Source organism: Mrakia frigida (genome assembly GCF_051309035.1).
Source record: "Mrakia frigida strain ATCC 22029 unplaced genomic scaffold BDY24scaffold_26, whole genome shotgun sequence".
Taxonomy (NCBI): domain Eukaryota; kingdom Fungi; phylum Basidiomycota; class Tremellomycetes; order Cystofilobasidiales; family Mrakiaceae; genus Mrakia; species Mrakia frigida.
Window position 1 is genome coordinate 70,502 of NW_027481255.1, and position 25,066 is coordinate 95,567.

The window sequence follows — 25,066 nt, forward strand, 5'->3', positions numbered from 1 at the left end:
AGAGGAAGAAAGACAGCTCGCCAGTTCGAGCTGGGGTTAATTTCTCCTGGAAGAAGAAGACGAAAGCTACATCGAGATCCAACAGCACAAAAGGAACTACCCTTCCTTCCCTACGCCCACATCCTCATCACCTCCACCGCTGAGAAGACCGTCCAAAGCGTCCAGCTGAGAACGACTGAATGAACTGCCGCACCGTCCCAGCCGGCGCGTCGAAGAGCGAGGAGGGACGCCCAAGGGACGACGGCGAGGCAAGCCAACGGGCTGATTCCAAGTTCCCCCCCGTGTGAGAGGAAGAGTAGGATGTGTAAGAGGAAGGTCGAGTAGAAGAAGAAGGCGGGGTAGGGAAGGAGATCTGTTTGGAAACGGAGGGAAGAGGCCCAGAGGGGAGAAAGTCAGTCGAAGTCGGACGCGACTCGGACAAACTTCGAAAGAGGCTCAAGACGTGACCTTTGAAGTCGTTTGAGGAGACCTGGTCGTTGGGAGGTGTGATGATGAGATCGAGTGCACTGCGAATCTCGTAGACTTGGAACGTCCTGTGTAAGAAAGAAAAGGGCCGGACGAGTCAGTCGCGGTTTCATCAGGGCACGCTTCTTTCGTCCTCCCTTCTTCTCTACTTCTCTCTGTTTCGAGAGGGACCTGAAAGTGTACTGACCTGATGACAATCACAAGCATGAGTCCAGTCCCAGCCATCAATCCGTGCATGGAGAATCCAAGAAACGAAGGGAGGAGGAGGAAGACCTGTCGAAGAAAGGGAGAGACGACGCAGAATCGCAGCCGAGGCCACCGCGGGTTTTTTGGGAGGAGAGCAGTCAGCTTTTCAGGCTCGTTCGCTCATCGAAGGAGAGCCTGTAGCAGAAGGATCACTCACGAGCAGAGGCAGTAGCGGAAGGGATATCTTCTGAAGCAAGACGAGGATAGATGTCGGTCGCCCGTCTTCATGACGATCGTTCTCTTTCTCCTCCCCTCCTTCTACTACGCAAAAGAGTCCAGCTTCGAGATCTGGGATTCTGACAGAGAGCTTAGGTCGAGCAAATCGAGGTTGAGTGGGAGGGGGAGGAGCTGGAAAGAGAGGAAACGAAAGAGAGGTCAACCTCCGAGAGTCAGTGAGTGCGGAAAGGGAAAGGGAGGAAGGCGTCGTCGAGCTCACCTTCATTGTTTGGAGCTTCGTTGATAGCAAGGCTCGAAGCTAAGTCGTCTGCTCGGCTCATAAGTTGAATGTATAGATCGGGAGGAGGGGAGAGCGATTGATAAAGGTGAGAGTAAGGGAGGGAGGTCGTGGTGGTTGAAGGTCAAAACGGGAAAGGGAAAGGGAGAAGGAAGCCAAAACACTAAGAAACGAAGCCGAACTGCTGCCCCGCGGACGCCGCGAGACCAACTGGATGACGACAAAGGCAGATTTTTTTCAGGCGTCGCAGTTTGGGGAGGTGAAGAGCTTCAGAGATGGAAAGCAAGGAAAGTTTCATGAAAAAACGCAAGAGTCGCGAAGCGAGGGAGCAAAGCAAACGAGGCAGCCGGCGGGAGAGAGAGGGATTCGTCGGTCGTCGCGTCGTGAAAATCCAGTAGATGGAGAGTCTGTAGAGAGAGAGAGAAGAAAAAGGGAAGTGTGCTTGAGAGGTAACGAAGAGAGGTTCTAGATCTAGATGGTCGAGACGGCGTTCGAAGAGGTGGAGAGGAGGTCAGGACGAGTAGTAGGCAGCTTAGAAGTTGAAGTCGAACGCGACGAACCTTCTCCCAAGTGCAGACCCTCATCGAGCGAGAGTCCTCCGATGTCTGAGATCGAAACAGAAGGGAGGTCAGAGGTGATCTCGTCCTCGACTCATCGATGCAGAAGCACTTACTTACTTGCTTCCGTCTCATCTTCGCTCGCTCCAAAGTCGGAAAACGCTCTCGTCGACGTCGTCCTGCTCCCTCGTCTCCTTCATGGTGCTGGGTGGAGAGGAGAGGTGGGACATCGTTTGTGGTGGTGGTTAGGAGGGAGGGAGGGAAAGCGAGAAGTGAGGCGAATTCGAGTTCGAGAAAGGAACAAGGGGGGAGGAAGAGACGCGTTCTTGGTTTGTTTTCCCTTTCTTGCCCTTCGCTCACTCGCTCGCTTCCTCCCTTCCGAAACGAAGTCAAAAGTTATGATTCTTATCCTCCTTGTATGAACTACTCTAGAAACACTCGACTCGCAAGCAAAAAGCTCCCTAATCTAAGGGAACGCTCCTCCCATCGGATTCTCCACCAACGCCTCCCTCGCCACTTCCCTCCCAACCTCCGTCTCCGGCACCCTCCCGTTCTTCACCCCGTTCAACCCCACCCCAGCTACGGTCCTCCCCCTGAACCCAAAGAACGTATCCCTCGCCGTATCCTGCAGCAGTTTCGCCGTAATCTCTCCGAACCCAGCCATCATGCCTCCGATGAAAGGAAGGAGGATGTTGATTCCGAAGCAGGCGAGTCCGAGGAGGATTCTACGGCGAGGAGGGAGGTACTGGGAGGTGAAGAGAGCGAGGGTGAGGGAAGGAGGGTTTCCGCCTGGGGTGGTGAGGTAGTGGGAGATGGGGAGGTCCGAGGGGACGGAGGGGGTCGAGGTGAGGGGTTGGAGGAGGGAGGTGGGAGAAGGAGTGGACGGGGTGTCGAGGGATTGGGAGGTGAGTTGGGAGGTGGGGAGGGGAGAAGGGTCGGAGGCGATGGAGGGGTTGATGGTCTGGTGGAGAAGGAAGCGAGGGAAGTCAGATTCGAGGGAGACGAGCTCGACGCGCCGATTGAACGCGAAAAACAACAACAAACAACAACAACCCACTCACCTCAACAATCTGTCCGTTCTGAACCTTTGCGTCTCCGTAAACCTCGGTGTGCTCTCGACCCTCCACTCCCTTCCAAGCCTCTCCGACCTTGGTCCATCTCTCCTCCTCCTCTCCCTCCTTCGTTCCCTTCACTTCCAACCCAACCGCTCCAGCGTCCAACCCAAGCTCCTTCTCTACCACTCCCTTCTCCACCGCCACTTCCTTAACCTCTCCGTTAACCTTCTCCTCCACTCCGTTAACCTTGTCCTCCTTCCTTTTCCTGCTCTCCTCCTTCCTCTCTTCGTCCCTCTTCTTCTCCCACTCAGCCCTCTTCTTCTCCGCCTTGTCCCTGGCTACGTTGTTCTCGGCTTTCCACTTGAGCGTTCGAGCGTCGAGTTCGTCCTTCCAGCTGTCCGGGTTGACGAGGAGCGTAGGATCGGGAGAGCCTCCGATGTCGAGCGCTGGCGAGGTCGGGAGCGACGTGTTGGGAGAAGGAGCGGAGTGGTCGGGGAGAGCCGCGGAGGGGAGGGGAGTGATGGTTCCGTTGGAGGAGGGGTCGGCGTTTTGGGGAGCAGAGGGAGGAGGAGGAGGAGGGGAGAAGGAAGAGGACAGGGAGGACTGGAGAAGAAGGGAGGGAGAAGGGAGGTCAGCGAGCGAGAAGGAGGAAGTTCGTTCGGACGAGATAGGATCGAGAGAAAGATAGGAAAAATGTTAAACGAACGGCAAGAACATCCGAAGGATCAAAAGTGATCTCTAGGACTTCCTCCTCCTCGACGATAGTAGTAGCAGCAGCGACCTCAACGGGAGCTTGAACGGGGATCTCCTCCTTCTGCTCCCTCGAAGCAGCCAGAGCATCGTCGATCTCCTTGGTGGCAGCGAGAAGGGAAGCGTCCTCGTCGGTGGTGGTAGTAGACTCCTCGACGTGGGGCTGAGATATCGATCCAAAGAAGGGAAGAAGGACGAGGTCAGTAATGGATCGATCGATGGATCGAGAGGGAGCGAAGGAGGAGAGATGTATGTCGAGGAAGGACTCACAAGCTCAGGGAACTCCTCCTCTGCAATCTCAACAGGAGCAGCAGGAGCAACAGGAGCCACGACCTCTTCAGTCTTCTATACACACCGAACAAAACCGATAAAGAGAACTCAGCTCGTCCGCAACAGAAACGAAGGAAGGCAGCGAAGGAAGGCAGCGAACACGAACCTCCTCCTCCTCTCCTTCTCCTTCAACAGAATGCTTGACAATCTCAGCGAACGTTTCCCCACCGTTACCGTTACCGTCGGTGAGAGCAGAGTCGGCGTTCCAGGCGGACATGGCTTTTGGAAGCAGAAAAGAGAAGGGGGGAGGAAGGAAGGAAGCGGTTGGAGGGGAAAAGAGAGGTTGAGCTCGTCATTTTGGTTCGCTCAAATGAAGAAGAGAGAGGGCGACTTTTTAATCTTTCTGTCAGGGAAGAAAGAAAGTCTGTTTATGAAAAGACAGCGAGTGAGTCTCGATGCGAGAGCACAAATCCATGCGAAAAAGGTAGGAATTTCTACCTCGGGAGAGAGAGAGAGAGAGAGGGAGAGTCTTTCAGGAGGGAGGACGGTCGACGGGCGCTCGCTCCGAATCTCCTTTGTTTCGAGGCAACCTTTTTTCTCGCCCTGGTCGAAGACATCATCTCCGACAAGCTCTGTATGTAGTGTCTAGATCGACCACAACTTTTTTTTTTAAATTCCCCTCCAAATCGACCCCCAACGGAGTCAGGGAACGACCTCCCCTCCTCCTCCTTTGCCCTCAACGCCCACCACAGTCGCCTCCCTCCTCCAAACGATGGCGAAACGACGAGTCCTCGACAGCGACGAGGAGGAGGAAGAAGATCCTTCATCCCAAGGAGTCGAAGAGGTCGGTCCATCACACTTTCCTGGCTCTCAAGAGCGAGCTCGCTCTCCCCCCCCGCTCCTTCCTTCGACTCGACTCGAGCTCACACACGCCTCGACGCGTCCATCTTTGCTTCTTACCAGTCTCCTCATCCCTCTAAGAGATCAAGATCGACAGCTACGGGTCTAAGGACTCCTTCTGCTTCAGTTTCTATAGAACGAAGCCAACAAGAAGACGAAGACGAGGACGAGGAAGACGAGGAGGAAGAAGGAGGGTCGAGCTCAACAGGCTGGAGGAGGAGGAAGGAGGAGGAGGATGGTCAACGACGACGAGTACGTCCTTCTTTCATCTTCTTTCAAGCTGGAGAGGGTAGTAGACACTGACCTCAAGGTTTCGTGTGGTATCTCCAGAAGGTCGCCGAGAAGGGAATCATCACTCGGATCATCCTCGAGAACTTCTTGAATCACTTGCACGCCGAGTGAGCTCGACCTCCCTTCCTTCCTTCTTTTCGTCCTTCCTTCGTTCTTCAAACAAGCAGCTCGCTGACCTCCTCGCTTCGACGTCTCGATTGGCCATCATCATCTCAGTGTCGAGCTAGGACCCAACGTCAATTTCCTCACTGGAGCCAATGGAAGTGAGTCTTCTCTCTCTCGCATCCCCTTCGATCTTCCTTCTCCTCCCTTCAATCCCGAGAGGAGACGAGACGCGTCTGACCCAATCTAACCGTCCCCTTCCGTCCTCTGTTTCAGGTGGGAAATCAGCCGTCCTCACAGGTATCTCAGTCGGTCTAGGAGCCAAAGTGAGCGCTACCGGACGAGGATCCAACGTCGCCAAACTGATCAATGAGAAGAAGGAGTGAGTCTCGTCTCATCTCCTCTCCCTTCCCTACGTCTTCCTCAAATCCTAACCTTTTGCCTTTCCGGTGGCTTCCGCAGAACCGCCCGAATCACCATCTACCTCAAGAACGCCGGTTCAGAACCCTACCTCCCCTCGGTGTACGGAAAAGAGATCGTTGTGGAACGAACGCTGCAGAGACGAGGGAACTCGAGTGCTTACCGGATCATGAGTCTGGCGGGGAAGACGATCTCGACGAAGAAGGAGGAACTGGCGAGGATTTTGGATTGGATGAATATTCAGGTGAGTTGGTTTTGCTGCTCTTGGAGGAGGAAGAGGAAGGGAGAGGGAGAGGGAGACGCGTTCTGATTTTTTTTGTTTTCCTTTTGGGCTTTGGATTTCGGTCGTTACGCGTGGTAGATCGACAACCCCATCAACGTTCTATCTCAAGATGCTGCGAAGGCGTTCTTGACTAGTTCGACACCGGAGGACAAGTACAAGGTTCGTTTCTATCCCATCTCGTCGCGTCCCCTCCTTCCTTCCTTTTCGCATCACACTCACCAACCCCCCACCTTTCCCTCCTTTCTCCTCCCTCTCTGCCTCCCAAATATCTACTCACCACCTCTCCCTCCCCTTACAGTTCTTCCTCGAAGGAACCAACATCGCCCAACTCGAACGCGACTACTTCACCATCTCCCAGCACATCGCATCCACCAACCGCGCTCTCTCGGTCAAGAAGACGATCCTCCCCGAGCAGAAGGAGAGGTTGAAGGAGGTGGAGCAGCAGGTCGCGGCGGGGGAGGATGCTGGGAAGGCGTTGGAGGAGATGCAGAGGGTGGAAGGGGAGGCGCTGTGGAGGTTGGTGGTTGATCAGGAGGAGGTGAGTGGGAATTGAATCTCGGTTGGGGAGAGGGAAGGGGAGGGGAGGATGAGGAGACGCGCGTGCGTGTCGAAGAAAGGGTCGAGCTGACCTTCTTTCGCCGCGTCCTGTTGCTTCTCTGAAAAGGTCGTTCGTGAAGTCGATGTCAAGGTCGACAAGATGGACAGAAGAGTCCTCGCTCTGCAAAAAGCAGCGGATCAACATCAGGTTCGTTTTTTCGTCTCTCTCCTTCTCGTGCGCTTCTGGTTTCCCCTCGAGCTCACTCGTCTCTGTTTTCTTGCTTTGAATTTTAGACCGACGTCACCAACATCGAAACTGCCATTCGAACCAAGGAGGGAGATCCTGCTCGAGAAGCTCGGACGGAAGCGATGGATCGGTGCACGGAGAAGATTGCTCAGTTTCGAGCGGACAAGAGGGAGGTTGAGAAGAGGAGGAATCAAGCTAGGGTACGTTTTTCTGTTCGAAGAAGAAGAAGAAGAAGGAGGAGGAGAGCTCAGCTAACCGATGTTTTCGTGCGTGAAACAGAACGACCGAGAGGAGATGAAGACGAGTCGGTCTGGCCTCGTTCACGAGATCAACACCGATAAGGAGACGATTCGAACTGAGTTGGCCAAGCTGGAGGTGGATAACAGTGCAGAGAAGGCTGCTAGGGACGAGCAGATCCAGGTAGGTCTCGTCTCTCTCTCTCTCTTCTTCTTTCTTACTTCGTCGGCCTTCTCGTCGCGTCCCGCTCGAGTCGACCTGACTCCTCTTGTCTTGTCTTCCCTTCACTTCCCCTTGACTCCACCCTCCAGACCCTCATAGACTCCATCGACCAAGCCAACGCCGGTATCCCCGTCCTCCAAACCCGAATCGGATCCCTCACCGACGACCGAACAAAATCCCAAACCTCCCTCGACGCCCTCCTCGCTCAGATCCGTCAAGTCGATACCGATCTCGCCACGATGCAAGGGAGGAAGAACAACCTCGTCGGAGGTCGAGGAGCTGGTCCACTTGCTGCTTACGGGAAGGACCTCCATCTCCTCATCGCTCAGATCCAGAGCAAGACCTGGAGAGGAGAGAAACCGTTGGGACCCTTGGGGTTGGGAGTGAAGCTGAAGGATGAGAGGTACTCGAACCTCGTTCAGTCGGTGTTGGGACCGGTGTTGTGTAGCTTCGCGGTGACGCATGCGCAGGATAGGTATCAGCTTTTGACGCTGTTGAAGGGATTCAGGAAGTGAGTCGATCGTTTTGAGGCACTCGACTTCGTTCACATCGAGGAAGCTGACTTCGCCCTCCCTTGCTTTCGTCTCCAGCTCCTTCCATCCTGGAACTTTCCCTCAGATCATCATCTACCGACCCGATCAGACCGTGGACATCTCTTCAGGAGACCTCAACCTCACCGACGGCTACAAGACTTTTCTTTCTCTCCTCGAGGTACGCGTCGAACCTTCTGCTTCTCTCCCGGCCCCTCTCTACATCGTTAGACCTCTTCCAACCCTCGACCACTAACATCGTCTCGTTCGTTCTCCTTCCAGATCGACAACTGGCGAATCCGAAACCTCCTCGTCGACCAAGCAGGAATCGAACAGCTCTGCATCGCTCCCGATCGTCAACAAGCAACCTCTCTGGCTCTCCGGCTTCGCAAGACCGTCTGGTCGAGCTTCATAAAAGCCAACGATTCCAGTGCTGCTTTCTACAGGTTCTCTACGAAGTCAGTTTCTCGCCGCTTTGGGTTCGAAACGCGTCGAACGAACGGCTGACTGTCTTTCCTTTTCTCTCCTTCGTTGTTGCGTTTCGCAGGGGAGGCTCAGTTTCTGCCAACTTTCACAACCAGTGGAGAGGTCCTGGACTGTTCGTTGCTGATCACGAGGAGGAAATCCGGTTCGTTCCCCAGCTCTGTTATTATTGTTCAGTCGTCAAACGACGAGCTAACGAGATCGTTTCCTCTTCATCCTCGCCTCGCAGAACTGCCGAGCAGGAGATTGCTGGTCTTCGCCGAAACAAAGATGAACTTCAGCAGTCTAGGAACACTCTTCAAGGGGAGATTCAGAAGAACAACGCCGACCAGGAGAAGATCCGTGTGAGTCCGCTCGAAATCGACGCGTCTTTCGACGTCTCTTCGTTCGAGCGACTGACTTCCCTTCTTCCTCTCTTTCGTGTTTCATCTTCCTTCCTCTAATTTCAACCTAATCAGCAAGCCATCACTCGGCTCAACGACCAGATCCGAAGGAAGAAGGTCGACGTCGACTTTCTCGTCGAAGCGAATCGAGAGGAGCAACCTCCGAACATTGCTGGCATGCAGGCGACGCTCGATGTACGTCCCCTCTTCCTTTTTCTTTGCTTTAGTTTCACAGGTCCTGACCATTTCACTCTCTTCGATGCGCCTCCTTGCAGGGGAAGGAAGCTACGCTCCTCGACCTCGACGCTCAACTGGGAGACAACAGATTGGCTCTCGACCAAGAGCAAGAGGAGCTTCGCCTCGTCAACGTCAAGATCGACGAAGGGAACGCAGAGCTTGCGGGTCTTCAACAGGAGGCAGAAGGTTTTGGAGTGAGTCTTGCTCGTTCTTCTTGCCCGTTCCCCTCGAGCACGTCTCTGATCGCTTCTTCTTTTACTTTCCCTCACTTCGACAGCTCGAGCTCATCGAGCTCGTCGCATCCCTCGCCAAGGCTCGGAACGATCTAAAGGATCGTCAGGCTAAGCTTCGAAAGAGCGAGGGTGACCTTGCTGCCCTTCGAACGGAGCTCGAGACGGAAACGAGGACGCGTGAGGAACGGACGGAGGGAGCTGCGAGTTCTCGACCTTCCTTTCCCCTTCTTCGATTTCAATGGCTGATCCGTCGTTCTTTCTCTCGTTTTTCGTAGGCTACTGTTCATCCAGAGCGAATGGATCCTCGAACTGACGCTCAGATTCGAGCTCACAGCGTCAAGCTCAACGCGAGGATTCAGCTCCGACGCGCCCCGTTCGTGTCGACTTCACCTTGTCCGCATCTTCTCCTTCGACTTACTGACCCTTCTTGGCTGTACCTATCGTGTCCACAGAGGAGCCATGCCCCTTGAAGCTGCCCTCGCTCTCCAGTCGAAGCTCAGCGATGCCTTGAAGACGGCACGAGTCTCTATCAGAGAGCTCGACGCTCTCAAGCTTGTACGTCTCAGCTACACATCCTTCGTCTCTGCGACAATTTTCCAGCTCAGGGACTGACGCAATCTCGGTCTCTTTTTCGAATAGCACCTCGCCAACGCTCTCGAGATTCGAACAGAGAAGCTTTCGATATGGAGGCGTTCGATCGCTACTCGAGCGAAGCAGCTTTTCCTTCTGTACCTCTCCAAGGGGAACTTCTCCGGCAAGCTCATGTTCGACCACAAGAAAGAGACCCTGGATATCAAGGTTGGCCGCCTCTTCTTCTCTCCCTTTTCGGTGTCGTCGAGATCTGACCCCTTTCGATTTCTCGCACAGGTCTGCACCGACGAACTCGAGACGGAGAACGCTCACTCGGCTCCAAAAGATCCCAACCAGCTCTCCGGAGGTGAGAAGAGTTTCTCCACGGTCGCTCTCCTGATGGCTCTCTGGGAGAGTGTCGGTTGCCCGATTCGATGTCTCGACGAGGTGAGTCTTTCTCTTCTCTCAGTCCCTCTCCTTCCCACGCTGACCACCTACCTCTCTTGCTCTTTCTCACAGTTCGATGTCTTCATGGATGCAGTTCGAAGGAGGATGGCCGTTCAGTTGCTCGTGAGTCTTTCCCTTTTTTTTGTCCTTCCCTCTTCTCGCCTCGTCCAGTCCTTCCACTTTCCGCCCTTGAGCTCGGTACTCCGCTCTCTTCATCAATACGAGAGCTGACCTGTTTCACTCTGCTTTCATCTCTTCCAGATCGACACCGCCAAATCGACACCCGATACCCAATTTAGTCAGTAGCTCGTCCTTTCCTCCTTCCTCCTTCACTCGACGCGACGGGACTGACGCTCTCTTCTCTCTTCCTTCGAACCAGTTCTCATCACACCTCTAGATATGAGTGGTGTCGTCCCAGGGAAGGAGGTCAAGATAATCAGGTTCGCTGACCCGAAAGGACACGACAGGAACGAGTGAGTCTCGACGCGTCCTTCAGCCTCTTCCATCTCGGTTCACTGACCGGCTTCGCGTCGTTCTTCTTCTCCCCAGATGATCTACTATCTATTTTTACCTACTTCTGGATCTCTTCGACGTCCCCGTCTCCTTCCCTTCGTCCCTCGTAGCATCTTTCCTTCTCTTTGCTTTCTTCTCTCTCTCCCTTGCTTCTTCGTCTCGTCTGGCTTCCCCTAGATAGGTTTCTTGTTTCCTTACGACTTTTACGACGTCTTATTAATCTAACCACTATCTAAAGCTCCCTTCGAGGCCTCCTCTACTCTATGCTCATCTTGGTTCTCATTCAACAGGGCGACCGAAGGCGCGTCTTTTCTTCCTTCCCATCCTCTCCTTCGCCAGCAAGATCGTCAAAAAGCATCGTTAATCGTTACGGCAGAAGCAAAGCATATCCCAACTAGATCTCCGCTCCCACACTCCCTCTCTGCGCCCGCCCTTTTGACCCTCAAACAGACCTTCTCCCAAGCGATCTCCCAAAGTCACTTCGAGCCCTCGGTCACATCGATCCTCATCCCGAGAACAGCCTTGGTCTCCTTCCCCTTAGGATCGAGAAGTCGGACGAGTCCCCATTCTGTAGAGAGTGAAGGAGAAGGAGGGACGTCAGCTTCGAGGTTCGGTGGGAGAAGAGGAAGGGAGAAAGGGGACTGACCGTTCTGCTTCGTGTGATCCAGGAAGGCAGTGAAGACAGCGAGGTGATCATCTCCAGCGAAGGCTTCATTGTTCTTGAAGACGAGTCTGATAGAAACCAAACGAAGTCGATGATCAGCTTCAGAGAGGAAGAGAAGAAAGAAAAAAGACTTGGACGCACCGAATGAAGATCAACCCATCCGCCTCGCACGAGAACTCTCCGAACGACTCGTTCCAGACCGCCGAGTCGGAGTCTCTGGTGACCTTCTGGAGAGAGGAGGATCGAGCTTTGTAGACTCTGTGATGAGGCGAGACGAAGGGGGAGAGAGCGATGAGTTCTTGTAGACGCGTAAGAAATAATGGACGGACCCCTTGGAGTGATGAAGGTAAGCTTTGCAGTAAGGCCTTCTCTTATCCTCTCCATCCTTGAAGATCGATTTGACTGGCAGGTGGAAGAAGGAAGGAAGAGTCAGCGATGCAGGTCGAGCGTTCGACGCGTCGAGGTCGAGTTGGATCGATGGGTCTCTCGATCTCTCTCTTCTCGTACTGGTTCTCCAGATGCTCAAAATGAAGACTCACGACCAGAAATCCCTCCGAGCGTAACCTTGACGGTAACGATGGGGAGGGTTCCCTTGACGGGACCTGATTCGGTAGATCGAAGGTGAGGAGGTTTGAGGACCCAGCCGTCGGTTCCCGAGAAGAGAGCCTCGTTGAGTTGAAGGTTTGCGTCGAAGGTTTGGAAGTTCAAAGCGACAACTTGGGCTCCGACTTGCCAGAACGGGAGAGGATCTGGGGAACGACGTCGACGACGGAGGGCGAAGGGAGACGCGTGAGTACTTCGAAGGTCCGTGAAGAAGGACTGGGGAGACGAGACGAACCAGGGTTCTTGCTGAAGACTCGAAGTCCCTGTAGAATTAATCAAAACGCAAGAGATCAGACGAAGGCTTCAGAACAGCCGTCTTGAGAGAGGAGAAGAACGAACGCACCTTCGGATAAACCCTCATCATCCCTTCCTTGGTCCTCTTGATGACTCCCTCCTTGATCTCACCCTTCTTATCGGTCTTGGGATCCAGAAGACCGAGGAGAGCTGATTCGGAGATGTTGATGAGAGGGTTGGGAGGAATCTCCTGTCGTTCTGTGAGAATTGAAGACGGACGCGTCAAACGAAGAAAGGGGTCGTCGATCAGCTCTCGCCTCGTCCCATTCCTACTGGACTGTTAATCTAATAGTATTTTGGTGAAGCGATCCAACTCACCCGCTCCAACCCAAGCATGACCCTTCCCAGGCTTGATGCTAGCGGCGTAGAATCCGAGATGAGCGAGAGCAGGGCCGATGATGGAAACGTGCGCCTTCTTCTCCTTCCTCATCTCGAGGGCAGCTTCGTCGTCCGAGGAATCCTCCGAATCGTCTTCGTCGACTGCTGAAGGAGGTAGAGAGGCTTCTTTGGCCGCTCCCTCGGAGGGAATGGAGTCTGTAGGAGGGTGGTATTCGACCTGAGAAAGAAAGACGAGACGGAGCACACCGGTCAGAAAAAGCAGCAGACGCGAAAGAGACTTGACGCCTCGAGATTGGGTGGAAAGCGATGTACCATGAGGATGATCCTATCGAGGAAGTGTTCCAGAACAGGTCTTCTTCCAACTCCTTCGATCTCCCCTTCGACGAGTCTGAAAGACAACGGGAACGATCAGTCGTCTCGTCTCCCTTCCCCTCTTCCCTTCAAACAGATTTGCTGAAAAAGTTGCAACTGATGATAGACGTCAAACTCACCTTCCCTTCAAGACCCTCTTGAACTCATCAACCAACCCCTTCTGGAACGCGTCGTTCTCGGTATGATTCTCGAGCGAGATGATGAGAGGAAGACGCGACGACGACTTTTCCATTCCTCGAACGACAGCGTCGAGCACCGTAGCGAGAGGAAGACGAGATGTGAGAGTGAAACCATGGGTGACTTTGATAACAGCAGACGAGAAGACAGCCTTGAGTCAGCGAAAGGAACGGGGAGAGGATGGAGAAGGGGAGGGAAGAAGAGAGAGAGAGAGCTTTCGATCTCACCCTTGCAGTTGGGAGGACCTAGCGCTCCATCTGCCCACGCGTCGATCTCGACACAGCGAGCAGCTCGAGAGATCTAGAAAGGCAGATACGAGGGAGCCAGCTCGTCAGTTTGTAGGTTCTCAAAGGAGATCGAGAGCTGCGAGAAACAGTGACGTTCGACCGTCGCTCTCCTTGGCCATCTCCAAAGCAGAAGAAAAGATTCAAGGACCTACAACGCTGACGTACTCCTCTGCACTTGAGTTTCCGTAGAGTTGTCCTGCTGGGAGATAGGTGTTGTGCGAGGACGAGATGTAGTAGTCTTGAAGGGGATGCGAAGCGTCGAGCTCGGGAGGATGAACGTAGAGAGACTTGAGGAGAGCTTCGACGTCCTGGAAGTGAAGGGATCAAAATCGAGAGCTGATCAGCATCTACCAAGTAATGTGCGTTGTGATGCGTAGGCTCGAAGAAGGCGAGAGAGGAAGGGGAAGATGGAAAGGAGAACGAACAAGCCCTTCCTTCTCCAGAAGGGACCTCAACTCATCTCCCTCCTGAGGGATGGCCAACCCTTTGGTATCCGTCTGAGCGGCTCCAGCTCCTGCGTGAGAATCGAGAGGTTGGTGAGATGGATCGAACATCTTTGACTTTTCTTGAAGGTGAAGGTTGAAAGAGAAAAAAGAAGGAAGGAGTTCCTTCTCGTCCTCTTTGATCAGCTTCCAACTTCCCCGCTCTCCTCCCCTCCCCTCCAACACCGACCTCGCGAGAGATGGCGTCCTCCCCTTTCTCCCAATCCTTCCTTCGACACCTTCGAGCTCCCATCAGAAAGATCAAGCAACCCCCTTCCACCTTCTCCAAACGATACTCGGGTCATTACGAACCTCGTCACGGATTGAATCAGCCCTCAGGTTCGTCTCGCCTCTCCGCCTTCCCTCCTTCCCTCCTCCCTTCCTCTCGTCCTCTTGTTTGCGCAGAGTCTCTTAGATGGAAGCTGACTTCTTTTCATGTCTCTGTATCTTTAGGATGGGTCTTTGGTGAGAAGGTGAGTTCTAGTAGTTCTGGACGAGAAGGAAGGGAAGAGAGGGAGCGAGCGAGCGATGTGGCCCCCTTCCTCTCCCCTCCTTCTCTTGCCCTCCCCCGCCCTTTCCTTTGCCATCCGCTTGATCTTATCGCTCGCTGACCCTCCCGTTTGGTTCGTATGTTTCTCGTTCGAATAGCCGCAACCACCTGGTCAGCCTCGACCTAGAGAGCGTGAGTCAATTGGAGACGGCCCAACCCGGAACGAACTCAGATGCTGACCCTCTCCTCCCCTCCTTTGTTCTTTCTTCGTCTCCTTGTCTTTCCCAGTGTGGCAGTACTACACCAGTGAGTTCAATTATAGTCCCTTCTCGCTCTATTCTGTATTCTGTATTCGACCTCGAGCTCATGAGCGTCGCTCAAAACTAACCGCTGAACCCTCCTCTCCTCCTCCTCCCCATCTCCCTCGACCTTCTCCCCTCCTCCGAACACCCAAAGTCCTCCCGATGATATTCTTTCTGTTGTGGAAATGTACCGCGATGTGGTATGGATCCGGAAGGTGCGTCTTGCCTCCTGTGTTCTTCCTGAATCTATCGTCTGGGAAACTCCCTCGGCTGAGTCCCTCCCTCCCCTTTCTTCCTCCTCCTTTTTCTTCTCCCCTCTCTCTCTCTCTCTCTCCACAGGCTTGAAGAATGGGGTCGAGTCGAAGCTAGACGAAGAATGGAGGAAAGAGGAGACTTCCCAAACTTTGTGAGTCTCGCATGTCTACTTCTAGTGACCCGATTTCTCGTTCCAACAGCGAAGGACGTCCGAGCTCACCTCCTTTTCTTTCGTTTCGTCTTCCGTCTTTCGTAGACTCCCACCCTCGCCGCTGGCGTCAACTTCCACCCTGTACCTCCCGATGCGGAGAACTTCAAGCCTGCTCGATAAAGGCTCGAGTTCAATGCCAGGACGAGCTTTACAGGTGAGTCCCGAAACCGAACGACGACCGGAACGCTCGACGTGAAGCTGATCTCTCTCTCTGGTTCCCTTTCTCCTCAGCTTACTCCTCTTCTTCTCTCGGGTTTCGTTTGTTCTCGCTTATTTTGGTCTCTCCATCACCTGTACATAGACCCTCGGTCCAGCTTCTTCGTCGGTTCCGTTTTGACTCGTGTTCCCCTCCTTCACTCTTCTTCTCTTCGTAACGTCCCTTTCCCCCCAGAATCGATATGAACACTTTACGGTTCACTTGGCTTGAATATACCGCAAGTAGATACGTACCTCAGCGAAGTTCCGTTCCAGTCTCGTTCAAGTCCAATCGCAAACGCGTTCGTCCAACGTCGCAACTCGTTCGATCCCTCCCTCTTGCCTCGGCTCGACTCAGGTCTAGTCTACGCCTCACGTTCTAAGAACGCATCTAAGCCTACGTATAAGTCTAACCGAACTCTACAACCCCGATATCTCTAAAATATCTAGATCTCTTCCCTCCCAACTTGAACCCGCGCCGGACCGAAACGCGTCTCTCCTCCCCCTCTTAGTCCCTCACCCCCACCTCCTCCTCCTCAGACGCGTACCCAACCCCCTTCAGCACCTCCCCAACTCCCCATCTTTCCAAGATCCCTTCGTCTCCAGGTTTGACGAAGAACATTCCAGCGAAACCCAATCCGTTCGGTCCCAACGTCAGCTTTCGCTCTTCCTCCTCTCCCTCGTTCTTGCTGTCGAGGGTGAGATGAACGTCCCTTTCCGACCGAGGGACGGTGTGGAGGTGGTCGAGAGTGAGAAGCAGGTTGTGCGATGTTGAGGAGGGAGGGTGATGAGCGAGGGAGGAGAGGCAGAGGGCGTGAAGGGAGGAGGGAGTGAGTTGGGTTTTGGATGAAAGAGGGGTGGTTAGGTGGAGGTAGGGTAAGGGGAGGGGAGTTGGAGCTGCAAGGAGAAAAAACAAAGGAAAAAGGAAGCGGTGGATGTGGATGTGGGTGAGTTTAGAAATGAAGCAGGGGAGGAGGAAAAAAAGAGAGCGACGCGTGGACGAACTTTGCGTTTGAAGGTCGAGGGAAAGAGCGAGCTTCTCGGTAGGAGGCGCTTCTCCTTGCTGGAAGGGAACGAACTGAACGTGTCGATGAGCTTGAGAAGCGGCTGATCGGTTCCCACAGCTGAACGAACGACGAAAACAACGACAGCGACAACAAACTGAATCAGCACCTCCATCCTCTCTCTTCCCCTTCCTCTCCCAACCTCCTGATAAGCACTCACTTGTAGAACATCAACAACGGCTTCCCAGCCTCCCCGAACGCTTTCAGCACTTCATAAGCTGCCCACAAGTCCTGCTCCTCGAGATGGTCCTGCTGAACAGCCCACCTCCTCGTCGCGAGGACGAACTGCTCTGGAAGGAAGCAGAACTTGTTCAAGATAACGTGGTAGTGCTCGAGGTCAACGATGAGCTCTTCCGGTGGGAAAGGAGGAGAGAACGGGTCTCGTTTCGGTGGGCTGAGGGAGCTGGGAGGGGTGAGAAGGTCGGGGAGGTTGGGGGAGGGTTTGGGTTTGGAGTTGAGCGTTGGGAGGAGGTGGATTTGGACTGGAGGAGGGGTGTTGAGAGGGGTGGAGGGAAGGAAGAAGGGAGGGTAGAGAGCAAGAAGAGTCAGCTCGGAAGAAACGAGGTCGAGAAGACCAGAAGGGAAGGTTGATTGAGCTCGAAGGAAGCCTGAAGAGAGGAGAGCTCACATTCGACGTTCCCTTCCTTCACGAGATGGATTCGCTCAGTCTCGTAGATCTCGATCTTACCATCGGACACCCCATCAACTACACAGATCACAGCCCAAGCGTCGAAGAAAGACCGAGAGAAGAGAAGGAACGGATGAGCTTGGAACGAATGAGCGAAGGAAGGAGGAGACAAAGGGAGCGTCGACGAACGATAAGCTTTGTCGAGAGCATCCGGCAGAGCAGCAAGTTTCTGCTCATCTGAGAGCTCAGAGATGGATCCGTTGGGGATGGTCATAGCTGTCTCGTCGGACTTGTAGACTTGAGAAGGGGGTGGAGGGAGTGGTTGGTGGGAGAAGGAGGGAAGGAGTTGAAACTGTGAGCTCGAACTTTCCCTCCGACCTCCTCCTTCTTTTTTCCTTGACGATGCCGCGTCTTCTGCACTTTCACCATAACCCTCTCTCTACTCGAAGCCCATACACACTTTCGCGTCTCTCTTCCACGTCATTAATAGCTTGATCTGACCATCTTTTCGCGCCCTCCATCTCGATTCGAGTCGGAAGACGCGTCGCGCGTTCGAGAATCTCGCCCTTTCTCTCCCTCCTGTTTCCCGGGTGTCGACTGACTCCGACTTCTCTTTCCATCTCTGCTTTCACGAGGTCCATCTCGAATTTTCGCTTCTCACCATTTTTCCCAAGCTCCAGACCTCGGCTGAAGAAACACCGACTGCCGACGAGAGGAAGCAATCCGACCAAACCGACCCGCTTTCGTCCTTTCCTCCGAACGTCCATCTCTCTCCTCTCCTTCCCTCCCTCCTCCCCCAACCTTCAGCTCACTCAGCAATGGCACCCTCTCTGTCCCTCTCCGACTCTTCCAAAGTTCAAGTCGAAGAGCTCATCAAGGAGTCCGTCAACTCGAAGAGAACTCCTCCTTTCTTCTTCACCGCCGTTTCTGCGAACGGCCCTCTTGTCTCTTTCAACTTCGGAAAGGACCAGAACGGGAACCAAATCTCCTGCGATACCGTCATTCGAATCCATAGTATGACCAAGATGGTGACTTCGGTACGTTGGGCCTTCTTGCTTCATCGAGAAGGAGAGGGAGAGATGGAACAGTTTCTCCGAGGGCTCGAGGTGACCTCTTCCTCTTTTTGCGATACATCGTCCCCAGATCGCCGCTCTCCAGCTCGTCGACCGAGGACTCATCACTCTTGATACCGACGTAGGAGAGCATCTTCCCGGACTCGCTCATCCCAAGGTTCTCCAAGGCTTCACCGAAGCAGGAGAGCCCATCCTTGTCGAAGCGAAGAACAAGGTCACCCTCACTCTTCTCCTCAACCATTCCAGCGGACTCGCGAGCGAAGGAGATTTCCCAGGTGAGTTTGTAGACATACCTGAGACGGAGCTACTTGATGCTGACTCTTTCTTCTCTGACGCTTCAGATCTCGCTCGCTACCGAAAGCTCAAGGGGCTGAACCACGAAACGGAAGACGACCCCAAGGTGAGATGTCTTCTTCTCTCTTGCTCGTTCCCCGTCCTCGCACTGATACGTGCTCTTCTGGTTTCACAGCTCTACTTCGACCAACCTCTCGTCTTCGAACCTGGCACTCGATACACCTACTCTCCTTCGACGGACTTCGTTGGGAAGCTGATCGAGACGTTAACGGGTCTCTCGCTCGAGGAGTACTTGTGAGTCCTCTGCTCTATCCAGCACTACTCACGACGCGTCTTTACACGAAACCGCTCCTTCTGAAACATCTTCTCAATCTTCGCAGCCAAGCCAACATCTTCAAACCTCTCGGAATGGACTCGACCTCGTTCCTCCTCACTCCCAACCTCGCGTCGCGTCTCACCCTTCCCATCGCCTGGAGAGACCTCTCAACCTCCAACATTCAGCCCGACATTCCCTCTGATGCAGCCTTTTACACTCGATACGGTGCCGTACCTCCAGCGTCTCCCCCGATCCAACGAGGAGGAGGAGGGCTTCTTTCTACAACCTACGACTACACTCTCCTCCTTACCCATCTCCTTCGTCTCTCACCCAACTCGCCTGTCCCACTCCCGCAAGGGGAAAAGAGACTTGTCAGCGAGGACTCTTGGAAGAAGATGTTTGAAGGAAGCTTCACGGACGAGAGAGCCATCGAGGATCTCTCGATTCACAAACCTGGAGTCCACGGACCAAGGAGCGGGGATCAGCAGTGGAGCGTAGGAGGTCTGTGCTTGAACCTGATGGACTGGGAGGGTAGAAGGAAGGCTGGGTCTGGGTACTGTGAGTTGGTCTTTCGCTTCTCCTTTCGGTGGACGACGCGTCCTTTTTCCCTTTCCTTTGACTGAACTCTCGACGCGTCTTCCTTTCGTTCCATTCTCATCTTTCAGGGGCTGGACTCTCCAACATCCTCTTTTTCATCGACCCCGTCACTGGCGTAGCTGTCAGTCGCGTCCTCTCCCCATCTTTGACGTCTTTCGAACGGCGTCTCGTTTCCCGATCTCGTCTCTCGCCTCCTTTTTTCTGACGCGTCCCATCCCTCTTCTTCATCACGCTGACGCTGCACGCAGGCTATGGGAGGAAGTCAAATGTTCCCCGTCGACGACGAGATCATCGAGGACGTCTGGGCTCAAGCTCAGAAGATTGTTTACGCGGGATTGGTCGAGAACGCGTCGAATTAAGTAGTCTGATCTACGTTTTGGTTTGATTTACGATTGTTCCTTTCTGTCGTGGGACTAGGAGAGCAGAGGCAAAAAAGTTGGAGAAGGGCGCTTGCGGGGTTGGCGGTTGGGTTGGTGACGGTCACGATGCTTAGGTTGGGACTTTGAGGAGGTGCAGTGAGAAAGCGGGAAGAGCGGGAGCGGGAGCGGGAGCGTTTGATCGCTCTCGTTGTGCTTTGTACGTTTGGTTTAATTTTCGACAGTTCATCTTATTAGTCATAACGTAGTATAACCATTTCTCTGTTCGTTCGCTCTGTCGAGAGATCCCTGGAAGGAAACGAACGAACGAACGAACGAACGGACGGACGGACGAAACCTCTCGTCGACGCGCGTCCTTCTCGACCCTCGACCCAGATCTAGATCTTCTAGAGGAACTTCGAAGCATGATAGAACAATCGTGAAAACAAAGGAAAGAACAAAAGTCCCTTTCGAGCAAAGAACGAAAACAAGGATCAGGGGTCAACTTTAACAAGATAAGCAAGGAGAGACGAGAGGGAAAAAGAAGGAACGACGCGATCGACTGAGGAGCAGAAAGCAAAAACGAAGGTGGAAGAAAGAGAGGGAAGGAGGGGGCAAGTACGGAAGAGAGAGAGAGAGAGAGAGAGAGACTAGATTGGGGGTTTACAAAAAGAGGGAGCGCAGGAGAGAACACGAAGGAATGGAACAACGCGAGAGGCCGAGATAACCCTGAAAACTTCAATAGACCATGCAAAAAGAAACCGAGAAAAACAACAGCACTCCTCCTCCCTCTTCCTCTTCCCTCCTCGTCTACAATCAATCTAACTAGCAGCAGCCACATGCTTCTCCCTCCTAAACTCCAACGGCACCTCGCTCGGCGGTGCATCGCTCTCATCCACGTTCATCTCGGGATGATGAGGACTGATCGGCGGCGGAGGGCTCAGTTTCGAGAACCCTCCCAGCCCGGCCATCCCAGGGAACCCTGTGATCGAAACGGTCGACAACGTCCTGAGCAACGGTCTGAACGCGTCCGTCCCGCTGGTTGAGTGCTGTCGACTTCTCGGCGGTCGAATGATCTCGGAGGAGGAACCTCCGGTGAGAGCTCCGGTGGAGGTGTGGGAAGGGGAAGGGTTGTTGGAAGCGGAAGGGGAAGGGGTGAAGGTGAGGGAGTGGGGACGACGAGAGGAGAAAGGGTCGAAGAAGCCGGAAGAGGGACGACGAGGAGTGGATTTCGGACGGTCTCGAGAGGTTGGGATGGCGGGGGCGTCTTCTTGAGGAGGAGTGGAGAGAGGGATGGGTTGGGAACGAGGGGAGAGGTGGTGGTGAGGAGGATGATGATGATGATGAGGATCGAAGGCTGGATGGGAGGAGGGTAACGACGAAAGATCCGACGACGAGTCCAACGACGCGGGAGGAAGTCCATCGACCTCTTCTTCTCCTGCTTCCTTCCTAGTAGCAGCAGCGACGGCAGCATCCCCTTCCACAAACTCCGAATCCTCCCCAGCCACCTCCCTCTCCTTCTCTCCCTCCTCCTCCTCCTCCCCCTCGTCTCCTCCAACGCCAGCGATCGAATCCCCCGAAACCAACATCCCCCCTTCCTCCCCAGCCGACTCGTCCCAGTGATCCAAATCATCCACCGCTCGCACCTCGGCTCGGAACTCGCCCACCTCTCGAGCGATCGCAGCTCTGAAGTCGGCAATCTCCTCGAGGCCTTCGACCTCCTCCCACTTGTCGAAGATGGCAGGACAGGAAGGTTCGTCCGATTCGTCGTGGTAGGCTGCGAGGTAAGGGTGGGCGAGAGCTTCGGTGACGGGGATTCGTTTGGCTGGGTCGAAGGTGAGGAGCTTGGAGAGGAGGTCGACTCCTGTGAGCGGGAAGGGAAGGAAGGGGAAGGAAAAGAAAAGAGAGGTTGATCGATTCAGGGACGAGAAAGACGCGTCGAAAGAGGTCGGAGAAAAGGAGACGAGAAGAGGGAACGAACCATCGAGATCGGCGTGAGGGTAGAGCTTCGTGAAAGGAACGGGTTTCATCTCTGGTAGACTTCGAATGTACTTGCAGGCCTTGTCGCTTCCGACTCTCGAGAGAGTCTCGTCGTCGGGCGTTCCGAGCACGTTGAGGATGAGGTTGAGCTGAAAGAAAGCAGATTGGGTCAGCACAGCATCGAGAGAGTAAGAGAAAGCAGAGTAGACTAACCTGATCGACGTAGCTGGAGAGAGAAGAAAGAGAAAGGTCAGCTCGTCTCGTTTCGAAACCTCGACGCGTCTTAGAATCAAACTCACTCCTTCCCCTTGAACACAGGCTTCCCTCCCAACAGCTCAGCGAGAATGCATCCTATCGACCAGATGTCGACTGAAGAGCAAGCATAGAAGTCAGTTCAGTTCCCCTCGGCGCATCAAAGATCAGAAAGAAGACTCACTTCCGGTGGTGTATCGTCGGAAACTGTTGAAAGGGAAGGAGAGGTCAGCACGCATCCAGTCTGCTGGAGAGAAGGGGAGGAACGAACCTGAGCATGATCTCAGGAGCTCTGTACCACCTCGTCGCCACATACTCCGTCAAAGGAGCACCGAGATCTCCTCCGAGTCCATCAGGATGGAAACCTCTGGCGAGTCCGAAATCGCAAATCTTGAGCTTGTTTGCACGAAGACGAACGAACCCGAAGTCAGCTCTCGAACGACCGTTGAGAGTGGGGAATTAGGACGAACCTCGCAATCAGCGTTGACGAGAACGTTCCCAGGCTTGATGTCTCGATGCAGAACGTTGGCAGAGTGGATGAACTGGAGGAAGGTTTGAGGAGAGAGAGAGAGAGAGAGAGAGAGAGAGAAGAAGTCAGCCGACGTCGAAAAGTCTCTTTCCGGAAGAGGAACGAAACGAACCTTCATTCCTCGAAGGAGTTGGTACATGAAGTATTGAACGTGAGAGTTGGAGAGTTGCTGGCCGGATCGGATGATTTGATGGAGGTCGGCTGGGGGGAGAGAGAGGAGGGACGGGGTGAGGTTAGTTTGAAGGGCCGAGACGCGTCGAGGAGAGGAGAGGAAGAGACGAACCTTCCATCGGCTGAGTAAGAAGCAGGGAAGAGAACAAGTTAGCATGTCCGAGGAGCAGTGAGGAGGAATAGAGGGAGAGAGACGCACCTCCATGAACATGTAACTAACGGAAAGGGAAAAACACGTGAAGAAGAAAGGTCAGCCTTCGTCGAGCTCCTTCCCTCCACCCAACTCGAAAAGCAGACTCACATCTCGTTGTACTCAGGATGAACGATATCCAGATCGATAAGTCCAGTGATCTAGAAGAAGGGCCGCCGAAGAAGAACAGAAGAGACGGGAGGTCAGCTCAGCTCTCTCGGTCTCTCTTCCTAACGCTCGATCTTCCGACTCGACTCACGTTCTCATGAGCAGCAAAGTGTCGAAGCAGAGTGATCTCCCTCAGAGCTCTCCTAGCGAGGATGACCTTGTCGAAAACTCTGTTTCGTTCGAAGACAAGCGAAGGAAAGGGGGTGAGCTCGAGCGACGCGGGCTGAGCGGGGAAAGAAGGAGAGGAGAGGAGAGGAGAGGAGAGGAAAGAGCCGCACCGAGTGATCATCTTGATGGCAATGGTTTCTCCAGAGATGTCGTCCTGAGCTGAGACGACGAGGCCGTAGGCTCCTTGACCGAGTTCTGGATCCGGGAGGAAGGAGCGGGCAGTTGAGGAAGGTTCAGCGAAGAGAGAGGGGAGGAGGAGGAGAAGGAGGAGGAGGGAGGAGGACGAACCTCGAACGAGCTTCCACCTCTTCTCGACGTTGAACGGTCTTCCCAAGCACATGAACGAGTGGTATCCTCTGTATTCACAGCAAGCGAAAGGAAGCGATGAGTTCCGAGAGACGGGTTGACCCTGTTCTGCTCTTGCTCTTTGCTACTCACCTCGCTTCCAAGTTCGCCTCGCTCAAAGGATGGTCCTCCTCTCCTTCTCCCTTTCCTTCCCCGATCCCCAAGCCTTCTCCCGTTCCATCTCCCGTCCCCGCAGCGTCGACCAAGCCACCGTTCATGCCCTTCTTGGCTGCTTTGGCCATTCCTTTGAGACCGGCTCCGTTGCTTGTTGAGCTGGACGGAGCTGAAGGACCGAGGGTGGTCGAGTGAGAAGGAGGAGGGGTCGCTTGGTTGATTTCGTGCTTCAACGAGGAGGAAGCTGGGAGAAGGGGCGAAGGGATAGGAGAGGGAAGGTGTTCGGAAGGTGTGCGGCTGGGGGACTCGGAAGGAAGGGAGCACAGAGGGTGGGGGGTCCCAGGCATCGTTCGTTGGAGGTGGGGAAGAGGAGGAGGAGGAGGAGGAGCGAACGAGGGCTGCTGGTCGCTGGTTGCTGAGGATGATGATGATGATGAAGGGACTGAGAGATGAAAGGAAAAGGAAAAGGATAAGGTCAGATCGTTAAGAACGTGGTCAGGGACAAGAAGAAGAAGAAGGCTGAAGACGAAAGACAGGGAAAAGGAAGAGGGAGAAGGAGAAGAAGGCCGAGCTCGTTTGACGTGCGCACAACCTCGTCCTCTTCCCTCCCTCCCTCCCTCAAACGAAGGAAGAGCTCATCGCACCCCATGACATCCCTTCCAGCTCGAATAGTCTACGACACGAGAGAGCCCAACCTCTAGTTCTCCTCTCTTCTCTCGACGAGAGAAGCGCACGCTCTCGTCTCAAAACGTCGTCGAGTCGAGTTGAGCTTATCAGCATCCGTCCACTCGCTCCTCTCCCTCCCCCATCGTTATCTCTTCACCCAGCACACCTCTCTATCCTCCATCTCCATCTTCCCTCCCTCCTAAAGCCCATCAAAGAAGGACGAAAAAAAAAAAGGGTGCGCTTGGAAAGGGCGTCTGGGCCTCTCCAGACCGAGCTCGATCTTGATCGAGAGCCTTCAAGGACATCCGTTTTCTTTGGTGGTTCCTCTTGTCCCCGACCGACCCACCCTTCACCTCTTTACCAAGTAGAGGCGAGAGCTCGCTCTCCATCTCGTAGAGCGAGCCAAAAAAAAACCCCGGGCAAAAGGGTGCTTGCTGCCCTTGGACCTTTCGTCTCGTCGCTCGATACCCGAACAAAGGTCGAGCTCGAAGCTCGGAGTGAAAGAAGAGGAACTCACGCTAAGAGAGAGAGAGAAAGACCTTGATTTCTACTTCTTGTGGGCGTATACGAAACCTTGCTTGAGTCCTCTAGAAGATGCGAATGGTGGTGGGTGGTGGGTGCTTGAAGCTCGAGTGGGTTGGGTGGGTCCGACAGAGGCAAAAGGGAGGGGGGTCGAAGGGAAGGAAGCTCTGGCTTCGATTCGATTCGCTTTGGCTGTTGAGCTGAACTGAGTTTGGTTCCTGCTGCTGCTGCTGCTGCTGCTAGGATCTCTAGTATCCGAAGAGAAGAAGAGGAGGAGGAGGGGATTGCAAGCGAAGGAGGGCAAAGAGGAGGGAAGGAAGGAGGGAAGGGAGGGCAGGGGAGGGGAGGTTTCGACGGTTTGAGGGGAAAGAAGGGAAGGGCTCGACTGGATTCGTGTCCCCGTCGGTTGGTTTTGAATCACGCGCGGTTTCACAGTCACTCTCCGCTGTTTTTTTTTCTCGTTATACAAGCGCCGAAGGAAGGGGAGGATCTTCATTGAACTACTAGAGGACTAATAGTAGGACTAAAGA

At 54.1% G+C, this 25,066-nt stretch overlaps 8 protein-coding genes across 8 annotated transcripts; 3 read left to right on the top strand and 5 right to left on the bottom strand.

Moving 5' to 3' along the window:
- Positions 1–56: 56 nt before the first annotated feature.
- On the bottom strand, positions 57–1,283 carry BDY24DRAFT_396345 (uncharacterized protein). The gene is made up of 4 exons (XM_076641427.1): positions 1,148–1,283; positions 869–1,059; positions 653–738; positions 57–533 (listed from the first exon to the last, which is right to left on the bottom strand). Exons 1-4 carry the CDS (start codon positions 1,206–1,208, stop codon positions 128–130), a joined length of 744 nt encoding a protein of 247 aa, XP_076494475.1. The 5' UTR covers positions 1,209–1,283; the 3' UTR covers positions 57–127.
- Positions 1,284–2,106: 823 nt separating this feature from the next.
- BDY24DRAFT_396346 (uncharacterized protein) lies at positions 2,107–4,121 on the bottom strand. Its single transcript, XM_076641428.1, has 5 exons — positions 3,964–4,121; positions 3,798–3,872; positions 3,484–3,690; positions 2,784–3,380; positions 2,107–2,683 (listed from the first exon to the last, which is right to left on the bottom strand). Exons 1-5 carry the CDS (start codon positions 4,072–4,074, stop codon positions 2,189–2,191), a joined length of 1,485 nt encoding a protein of 494 aa, XP_076494476.1. The 5' UTR covers positions 4,075–4,121; the 3' UTR covers positions 2,107–2,188.
- A 410-nt stretch (positions 4,122–4,531) lies between these two features.
- Positions 4,532–10,719, top strand: BDY24DRAFT_396348 (P-loop containing nucleoside triphosphate hydrolase protein). The gene is made up of 27 exons (XM_076641429.1): positions 4,532–4,641; positions 4,761–4,949; positions 5,028–5,095; positions 5,205–5,251; positions 5,367–5,472; positions 5,553–5,754; positions 5,872–5,952; positions 6,092–6,331; positions 6,458–6,538; positions 6,625–6,777; positions 6,857–6,997; positions 7,126–7,547; positions 7,627–7,747; positions 7,849–8,024; positions 8,114–8,194; positions 8,279–8,393; positions 8,508–8,627; positions 8,708–8,863; positions 8,947–9,102; positions 9,178–9,275; positions 9,355–9,457; positions 9,542–9,700; positions 9,770–9,919; positions 9,992–10,042; positions 10,181–10,217; positions 10,299–10,392; positions 10,469–10,719. Exons 1-27 carry the CDS (start codon positions 4,570–4,572, stop codon positions 10,470–10,472), a joined length of 3,423 nt encoding a protein of 1,140 aa, XP_076494477.1. The 5' UTR covers positions 4,532–4,569; the 3' UTR covers positions 10,473–10,719.
- A 69-nt stretch (positions 10,720–10,788) lies between these two features.
- BDY24DRAFT_396351 (PLC-like phosphodiesterase) lies at positions 10,789–13,741 on the bottom strand. Its single transcript, XM_076641430.1, has 13 exons — positions 13,594–13,741; positions 13,321–13,476; positions 13,109–13,181; positions 12,824–13,004; positions 12,645–12,720; positions 12,312–12,549; positions 12,043–12,191; positions 11,935–11,962; positions 11,636–11,845; positions 11,426–11,498; positions 11,238–11,354; positions 11,079–11,164; positions 10,789–11,000 (listed from the first exon to the last, which is right to left on the bottom strand). The coding sequence occupies exons 1-13, from the start codon at positions 13,720–13,722 to the stop codon at positions 10,909–10,911; spliced, it is 1,608 nt and encodes a 535-aa protein (XP_076494478.1). The 5' UTR covers positions 13,723–13,741; the 3' UTR covers positions 10,789–10,908.
- Positions 13,742–13,833: 92 nt separating this feature from the next.
- On the top strand, positions 13,834–15,325 carry BDY24DRAFT_396353 (uncharacterized protein). Its single transcript, XM_076641431.1, has 8 exons — positions 13,834–13,989; positions 14,104–14,123; positions 14,299–14,332; positions 14,429–14,446; positions 14,597–14,657; positions 14,782–14,848; positions 14,954–15,062; positions 15,140–15,325. The coding sequence occupies exons 1-7, from the start codon at positions 13,851–13,853 to the stop codon at positions 15,026–15,028; spliced, it is 414 nt and encodes a 137-aa protein (XP_076494479.1). The 5' UTR covers positions 13,834–13,850; the 3' UTR covers positions 15,029–15,062; positions 15,140–15,325.
- Positions 15,326–15,611: 286 nt separating this feature from the next.
- On the bottom strand, positions 15,612–17,189 carry BDY24DRAFT_443214 (uncharacterized protein; the record flags this gene model as incomplete). Its single annotated transcript, XM_076644747.1, has 5 exons — positions 16,985–17,189; positions 16,796–16,873; positions 16,328–16,649; positions 16,109–16,227; positions 15,612–16,000 (listed from the first exon to the last, which is right to left on the bottom strand). Exons 1-5 carry the CDS (start codon positions 17,067–17,069, stop codon positions 15,612–15,614), a joined length of 993 nt encoding a protein of 330 aa, XP_076494480.1. The 5' UTR covers positions 17,070–17,189.
- Positions 17,190–17,562: 373 nt separating this feature from the next.
- On the top strand, positions 17,563–19,504 carry BDY24DRAFT_443215 (serine hydrolase domain-containing protein). The gene is made up of 7 exons (XM_076644748.1): positions 17,563–17,832; positions 17,939–18,143; positions 18,210–18,268; positions 18,338–18,456; positions 18,543–19,036; positions 19,144–19,196; positions 19,324–19,504. The coding sequence occupies exons 1-7, from the start codon at positions 17,614–17,616 to the stop codon at positions 19,432–19,434; spliced, it is 1,260 nt and encodes a 419-aa protein (XP_076494481.1). The 5' UTR covers positions 17,563–17,613; the 3' UTR covers positions 19,435–19,504.
- Positions 19,505–19,938: 434 nt separating this feature from the next.
- On the bottom strand, positions 19,939–23,229 carry BDY24DRAFT_407565 (kinase-like domain-containing protein; the record flags this gene model as incomplete). Its single annotated transcript, XM_076642764.1, has 13 exons — positions 19,939–19,993; positions 21,091–21,295; positions 21,413–21,560; positions 21,728–21,780; positions 21,848–21,870; positions 21,935–22,059; positions 22,134–22,205; positions 22,305–22,393; positions 22,559–22,578; positions 22,665–22,714; positions 22,813–22,891; positions 23,000–23,084; positions 23,178–23,229. The coding sequence occupies 13 exons, from the start codon at positions 23,227–23,229 to the stop codon at positions 19,939–19,941; spliced, it is 1,056 nt and encodes a 351-aa protein (XP_076494482.1).
- Between the last annotated feature and the right edge of the window lie 1,837 nt (positions 23,230–25,066).

Bases quoted from the DNA above. Each gene is read 5' to 3' on its own strand.
- BDY24DRAFT_396353 (XM_076641431.1), top strand. From the start codon at position 13,851: ATGGCGTCCTCCCCTTTCTCCCAATCCTTCCTTCGACACCTTCGAGCT. The intron at 14,124-14,298 runs GTGAGTTCTAGT...TCGTTCGAATAG, and splicing joins GATGGGTCTTTGGTGAGAAG to CCGCAACCACCTGGTCAGCC. The intron at 14,849-14,953 runs GTGAGTCTCGCA...CGTCTTTCGTAG, and splicing joins GAGGAGACTTCCCAAACTTT to ACTCCCACCCTCGCCGCTGG.
- BDY24DRAFT_396348 (XM_076641429.1), top strand. From the start codon at position 4,570: ATGGCGAAACGACGAGTCCTCGACAGCGACGAGGAGGAGGAAGAAGAT. The intron at 6,778-6,856 runs GTACGTTTTTCT...TGCGTGAAACAG, and splicing joins AGAGGAGGAATCAAGCTAGG to AACGACCGAGAGGAGATGAA. The intron at 8,628-8,707 runs GTACGTCCCCTC...GCCTCCTTGCAG, and splicing joins GCATGCAGGCGACGCTCGAT to GGGAAGGAAGCTACGCTCCT.
- BDY24DRAFT_396346 (XM_076641428.1), bottom strand. From the start codon at position 4,074: ATGTCCGCCTGGAACGCCGACTCTGCTCTCACCGACGGTAACGGTAAC. The intron at 3,873-3,963 runs GTTCGTGTTCGC...CGGTGTGTATAG, and splicing joins GAGAAGGAGAGGAGGAGGAG to AAGACTGAAGAGGTCGTGGC. The intron at 3,381-3,483 runs GTTCGTTTAACA...CTTCTTCTCCAG, and splicing joins ATCCTTCGGATGTTCTTGCC to TCCTCCCTGTCCTCTTCCTT.
- BDY24DRAFT_396351 (XM_076641430.1), bottom strand. From the start codon at position 13,722: ATGTTCGATCCATCTCACCAACCTCTCGATTCTCACGCAGGAGCTGGA. The intron at 13,477-13,593 runs GTTCGTTCTCCT...CTTCACTTCCAG, and splicing joins TTCTGGAGAAGGAAGGGCTT to GACGTCGAAGCTCTCCTCAA. The intron at 13,182-13,320 runs GTAGGTCCTTGA...CTGCCTTTCTAG, and splicing joins CAGAGGAGTACGTCAGCGTT to ATCTCTCGAGCTGCTCGCTG.
- BDY24DRAFT_443215 (XM_076644748.1), top strand. From the start codon at position 17,614: ATGGCACCCTCTCTGTCCCTCTCCGACTCTTCCAAAGTTCAAGTCGAA. The intron at 17,833-17,938 runs GTACGTTGGGCC...CATCGTCCCCAG, and splicing joins TGACCAAGATGGTGACTTCG to ATCGCCGCTCTCCAGCTCGT. The intron at 18,269-18,337 runs GTGAGATGTCTT...CTGGTTTCACAG, and splicing joins AAACGGAAGACGACCCCAAG to CTCTACTTCGACCAACCTCT.
- BDY24DRAFT_396345 (XM_076641427.1), bottom strand. From the start codon at position 1,208: ATGAGCCGAGCAGACGACTTAGCTTCGAGCCTTGCTATCAACGAAGCT. The intron at 1,060-1,147 runs GTGAGCTCGACG...CTCTCTTTCCAG, and splicing joins CGAAGCTCCAAACAATGAAG to CTCCTCCCCCTCCCACTCAA. The intron at 534-652 runs GTCAGTACACTT...TTTCTTACACAG, and splicing joins ATGCTTGTGATTGTCATCAG to GACGTTCCAAGTCTACGAGA.